Raw genomic sequence first — 6,073 nt, forward strand, 5'->3', positions numbered from 1 at the left:
ACAGTATACAGAGGAATAGTATACATCGTACGTACGGTTTTTTTTTCCTGAGAGATCAAAGTTCCTTTTCCTGATTGCGAGCGACTTATTCTTCTTTCCTTGCATCTCTGATCTCTTCTTGCATGTCTGATCTCGCGAGCGGTGCTGATAACGTGTTGAAGTATACTCAGTGGCAAATGAGAATTGAGAGAGAAACAAATGACAGAACTGTTTGTATTCCACAGATCATTACACTTATATACAAGTGAAGGGGTGTATCCCAAAAGGGGTGTCCCTTGGGAAAAACTGTCGCACCCCTTGGATTGATCACATATGTAATATTTTGTAACATTCTTCGCGCCGGATTACCCCCACCAACCGCAGCCCGGGTCGGGTTTCAGCAGCGCTTGCTTTGCTTAGCGGAGCGACACCGCCAGTGATGGATGGCCACGTAATCCGGTGTCGGCTCGTTAACCACAAACGTCCAAGCGTCAGAGCGCGCCGACCTGGCGTCGGCTGGATGGCTGCGGGGACTGGAATGGATGGAACAATCAAAATCACTCGGCCCATACGCGTTGCCCGCCCATCTCTCTCTCTCTCTCTCTTCCTGCGCCCACACGCACGTTTCCACTCCGACCGGGCCAGAGCCCCGCCGGGCAGTTTCCGTTCGCTGTTGCGATCCACCTCCTGCCTGCACATCCCCTCCCCCGAGTTCGAGCCGGAGGGCCGAAGAGTAGATCTGCGGCGGCGGCCAGAGGATGGCCGTCAACTGGGAGCTGCGGGGCTGCTGCGACCACGACCAGAGGATCTTCATCGCCGCCGTCGGCGTCTCCACCGTCGTCATCCTCCTCGTGAGTGCCCCCGAAGCCTTCTCATTTGCTCCCGGTCTCTCTCTCTCTCATAGTATGATTCTCCTTGTGGTTCCGAAAGGGGCTTTCTGACTCGCCGTCATGTGCGGTGCCTTTTGCAGCTCTGGAGGACGTTCCTGCTCACGCCGTTCAAGCTCATCACCGTCTTCCTCCACGAGACCAGCCACGCGCTTGCCTGCAAGCTCACTTGCGGCGATGTAAGCCATTAAAAACCCTTACTCGTTCCAGCACTCGCTTTAAGGAGGGGGGAAGGGAGGGGGAAAAAAAACTCCGCTGCGCTGTGATGGTGGCACATTCAGGGAGCGAAGTCCGATTAGGCTCCAGATGGGGGAGGATAGGGAAACGTAGTTGGGTGGGAAAGGCAGGCGCCCTGTCAGTGTGGATCATGGATTCCATATCCCATAGTGCGGGCGCGCTTTTTATACCTTTGCTTAATTGCTTTGTTACTCACGGCTCACGGGAGCAGAATATGGGCCTGTTTGGTTAGCTTTTCTGAGAATCTGACTGTGGGGAGAATTTGGCTGTGGGGAGAATCTGAGTATCATTATGATTACGTGTGGAGGAAGATAAAGTTATTCATAGGGCTCAGGATCTAGAAAGTGACGGATTCCTACTATTACAACGACTCAACCGATTATGTGTTTATGTTGATTTTGAATGGTTTTTGCCCCAACGAATTTTATAGAAGCTGGCTGAAAAGCTGAACGTTTGACAGTCCGCAGCAGCTTTTGGTGGCCAGAAGCTGACAGAAGCCGAAACAAACAGACCCTATACCGTGCATCTTTGCCATTCTTGTGTACAGAGGGATTTCATTCCTGGATTAGTTGCTGGGCTTGCTTTTTCTCCTATCCGCAAGCATCCCTTGACTCTTGTCGCAGTTGCACTGTTCACCGTCCAAGTCTCTGGTCAATGAATGCCAACTGTCTGCAAAATGTGCTCTCCTTGGCATTCTGGTCTCCAGCCACCTTGTAATGCAAACCAGAAATGGCTCTCTGTCTAAGGGACCTTAGAACATTGTGCGGTGTAAAGGGGAAGTAACACATGCTTTTGGAGTACGCAATGTTTTGACTTCGACCGGATTTTGCCTTTTGATTCATGTTGAATTTGGCATCTGACGCATTACTTAGACATATTATTTTGGCCATCCTTTGCCAACTTACCACATCAAGACATTATTGTATCTACTCAGCGTTGATGCCACATAAGGTATCAAATTTTCATTAGACATGTTATTGATTTCAATTTGATTGGCTTCAGGTAGAAGGCATGCAGGTCCATGCGAATGAGGGTGGCGTTACTCAAACCCGGGGTGGCATATATTGGATAATCTTGCCCGCTGGATGTAAATCACTTGTCCCCTACATCCTTCTTTCTTATATGATTGGTCACAAGAATGGGAATAAAATTGCGCAACATCTTATTTTCTTTTACTCAGCAAGTCAACCTCCTAATTTTGTATTCTCCCTGATATTTTAATGCATGGGAACTAAATTATCGATTCTACAAAATTTTTTAACCTAATTGCCAAGAACTAAATTTATGACGAATTATTCATGGGACTCGTCTGTTGGAGTAACCTTGCCTTGTTCTTTTTAAGTAACCTTACAATCTTTTAACATCTAACAACCATAAAAGAACATCTCTATGGACTAGATTTGTTCTTCTAATCAGTCTAAATTTTATGCCCCCTTATTCAAGCAATTTGCCTTTGGTCTTTTTCACGATGCTATGTTTTGTTTTGAATTGCAGATCTGGGTTCATCATTTTGGGGAATGGTCTTCATACTTGCATCCACAAATCTCCTCACTACAAGAATTGCAGCGGGTTGTTTCATACTTGCATTGTTTATTGTTCTTTTTGTTGCAGAAAATGTAAGTTCAGTATTTTTATTTATTTATTTCGCAACTTGTGACTTCATTTGATTTTTCCACTCGTGCATACTGTAATCATGATCATTTAGGTAAGACTTGTTTGAATTGTGCAGTGGTTTCTTCGCTGGCTCTGCCTTGGTATGCATCAACATGACTTAGTCTCCATTTAAGCCCTTACTCTGCAGCATGCCAGTACACCACTTACGATGTCGTTATCCAGGATTCATTGTGTTCATTGCTGTTGTTTGGGTCATACAAGAATTTACATCTTTCCATGTTCTGAAATATGTGATCTTATTCATAGGTGAGACAGAAGATGTCGTACAATCATGTTCTCTTTATTTTAATTTCTGGAATGCAAATTGTATGCTTGAAATTTAATCTTTATGTTTATTTATGTGCAACAGGTGTGATGAACAGCTTATTTTCAGTTTACGGTAAAGAAACAAAAAAAACCTTTTCCTTGTTATTCCATGTTAGAATAATCCATGTGTTACTCTCAATGAAATATTTTCAAATTATATAGATATTTATGATGACTTGATATCCCGAAGAGTTAACACAAGTGATGCTGAAAAGTTTGCTGAAATCTGCCCTTGCCCCTGCAATGGTTTTGCATGGGGTGTTATATGGTCTGCTCCAAGTTTCGATAGTTATATTTTTCTGTATACCTTGATGGTGTGTTAAGATGTTCCTGATGTAACGACACCAATGCTAACGTTTTCTGTTCTTTGTTTCAGGGGATTCATCTCGTTTATCTTTCTCTGCGCTTCAATATACCTTGGACTGGTCATATTGTCTTGAGGTGATTCCTATGTTTTCATATCACTGCATTTTTATTCTCCTTGTGGTGGCATGGTAGTTCACTGCTGCACTGCAACACAGAACACAACCACACAGGTGCTACTAACTTAGTTGTTAGGAAGACATGTCCCAGAACTAAATATACATTGCACCATTTACGGGACACCAGGAATGTCTGCCTTGCGCATCGTAGATTGCAAAACAGCACTTCCCTCATTGGTAAAAAAAAAAAGACAAGCGTCTAGGGAAATGGTGCACAAGACTAGTTGATCAATTGCAATGGCTTTCGGCCCGAAGACTGATATGATTGCTATCTTTCTGACAAAAAAAGTGTTGACCAATTGACACTGTGTTGCAGCCCTACCCTTTATCCACATTTGATTTATATAAGCTTACTTACTCCTATTGGTTTTTTCAGGGTTCGCCATTTTGATCTGACAATCGACTCTGGTTGGCTTTTTCGAAGCTTCGTTGCTCGAGGTTTTGGTTCAAGCTTACAAGGTTCTGGTGGTTGTACAGTATACATGTGCAGGGTAAACATGTACATCCATTATAAGTTAATTTGGTGGGGATTATTCATGGGATTCTTCGATTTTAGTGGTTCTATAGAGTACCATTTTACTTACCATTACCAGTTGCATTTATGGTCTGTAGCCTCTTCAATTTATGTACCTGTATATCATATATTGCTCATTTATCCATTTCAAAACGTATTCAGAGATGCAATATTGTGCATCTTAATCTGGCGCCGTTTTGCCATAACGATTGACGGGCTGATGTGCTACCAGTAGCAGGAGTTAGTTAGTGCCCAGTGCAGTTTATAGTTTATCCTGGTAATTTGAGGCCCCTCTAATCCACTCTTTTTGACGGAACGGATGGAACTGTCTCGTGTTATAATAACTGACTCTATCTAGATCTTGTCGTCATGACGGTTCGAAGCAAAACTTTGGTGGTTCGGCTGCTGTTGCAAATCGCTGGAAGGCTCGCTGGTAAATGTCTTTATTATTCAATTCCCTGGCGGGAAGGGCGTCTTGTGTTCCCGGCTGCCTACGCTGCATCACCTAACGGCTAACGGCCAACGAATGCGTGGCTGGCCGCTGGCATGCGCTCGGTCACTCACTTCGGCAGTTGGGCCCTTCCTGATTCCCTTGCTCGCCGCAAGAGCCAAGCCCACAACGACACAGGTGCCCGCGCACAGGACCTGATCACCTGACTACCTCAGGATAGGATACCCATGGCAATGGCAGGATGGCGGCGCGGGTAGCGAGCTATTCCAAGGCCACACTCGCGCGGTGCTGGTGCGCCGCCGCTTTCTTCTTCGGGCAAAAGCTCAAAGCTGGCGCCGCCTGTTCGGGCTATAGTTTTAGGGTATTATTGATTAAAGAAAAGCTTGTTCGATATTGATTGAGCAATATTGAGATGGCTTGAACATGTGTGACGAAGATCTCTAGAGACGCTAGTAGAATCCTAAGAGGCGGTAGCAATAAAAAGAGACGACACCAGCAAGACCATCCGTCGTAACACCGGGGACCTGCCATCGGCGTCACGCTCACCGGACGGCACCAGCAAGACCATCGCGCTCACCGCCACGTTCGAGGGCCCCGAGGCACCGCACGGTGGCGCTGGCGACACGCTCAGCTTCTTCGGGGTCCACCGCATCGACGTACGTCGTCGAACGCCAAGGGCTTCGCCGCCGTCCAGACGCTGCACCCTGGCGACAGCGTCGGTCGAGACTCTATCTACTGCAGTTCAACGTTCACCTCATTTAAGCCGCTCCATTACCAACCTGTTTTTATCCTTATCCACCAGTTTCGGTGCAGCGTTTGTGATTGGTGCCTGCTTTCGGCCATGTATGTAACACAAATTCTACTAATAAATATGTGCTATGACTGTACGAGTAAATCAAATATGTCTCTGCTATTCTGAGAGATGGCTACTCCTAGAAGAAATGGCATGAGAATCTGACATCATCCTACGTAAAATGGAGCTGGATGGGTATCAAGAACAACATTAATTAGTACAAAGAGAGAAAAAGAGGGGCTAAAATTATAATATAGAACTCTCACTGTTCGCTGAAAGGCTACCAATCTACCATGCAAGAACCGGGCCCCCGACTCTCTTCGCCAGTGGTCAGTCCAAGTAATGTTCAAGGTCCCCATGACATTTGTCTTGTACATAGTTGGTAATAAGGAAACAACTGGAGAAACAACAGCAGACAAAATAAATCGATAAATACAGATACAACGAACCCAGTTTCTGTTGGACGAATCATGCGCAGCCCCCGCGACAACGGAGCGGGGAGGACATGGTGGATCGAATGCGAGATTAAATGCTTGAATACAACGTTGTATGTGTTTGTATAGAATTTAATAAAATCAACGTTATGCAACATCGACCGCATAGCGCAGTGGATTAGCGCGTCTGACTTCGGATCAGAAGGTCGTGGGTTCGACTCCCACTGTGGTCGTTTGTTTTTTTCCCCTCCGATGCAAAATCTCAGTGTCTTTTTTTTCATTCTTTTTTTCTCATGCATTTTCCATTTATTTTGTT

At 45.4% G+C, this 6,073-nt stretch overlaps 1 protein-coding gene and 1 non-coding gene across 3 annotated transcripts; both read left to right on the forward strand.

The window, feature by feature from the left end:
* Window positions 1-487: 487 nt before the first annotated feature.
* On the forward strand, window positions 488-4,264 carry LOC100383704 (uncharacterized). Of its 2 annotated transcripts, NM_001366832.1 has the most exons (10): window positions 659-830; window positions 950-1,045; window positions 2,106-2,190; window positions 2,598-2,719; window positions 2,833-2,857; window positions 2,940-3,023; window positions 3,127-3,156; window positions 3,246-3,351; window positions 3,460-3,524; window positions 3,942-4,262. In NM_001366832.1, the coding sequence occupies exons 1-9, from the start codon at window positions 738-740 to the stop codon at window positions 3,521-3,523; spliced, it is 705 nt and encodes a 234-aa protein (NP_001353761.1). In that variant the 5' UTR covers window positions 659-737; the 3' UTR covers window position 3,524; window positions 3,942-4,262. The 2 variants fall into 2 exon arrangements, with proteins under 2 accessions (XP_035815505.1, NP_001353761.1); XM_035959612.1 differs by lacking the exon at window positions 3,246-3,351 and having other exon boundaries at window positions 488-830; window positions 3,942-4,264.
* A 1,652-nt stretch (window positions 4,265-5,916) lies between these two features.
* On the forward strand, window positions 5,917-5,990 carry TRNAR-UCG (transfer RNA arginine (anticodon UCG)). Its single transcript has one exon. It is a non-coding gene; the product is annotated as a tRNA-Arg (tRNA).
* Window positions 5,991-6,073: the final 83 nt, after the last annotated feature.

The sequence above is a fragment of the Zea mays genome, chromosome 1, assembly GCF_902167145.1.
Source record: "Zea mays cultivar B73 chromosome 1, Zm-B73-REFERENCE-NAM-5.0, whole genome shotgun sequence".
Taxonomy (NCBI): domain Eukaryota; kingdom Viridiplantae; phylum Streptophyta; class Magnoliopsida; order Poales; family Poaceae; genus Zea; species Zea mays.

Coding starts and splice junctions, on each gene's coding strand:
- LOC100383704 (NM_001366832.1), top strand. CDS start 738: ATGGCCGTCAACTGGGAGCTGCGGGGCTGCTGCGACCACGACCAGAGG. Junction 831..949: donor CCACCGTCGTCATCCTCCTC/GTGAGTGCCCCC, acceptor TGCCTTTTGCAG/CTCTGGAGGACGTTCCTGCT. Junction 3,157..3,245: donor CAGCTTATTTTCAGTTTACG/GTAAAGAAACAA, acceptor CAAATTATATAG/ATATTTATGATGACTTGATA.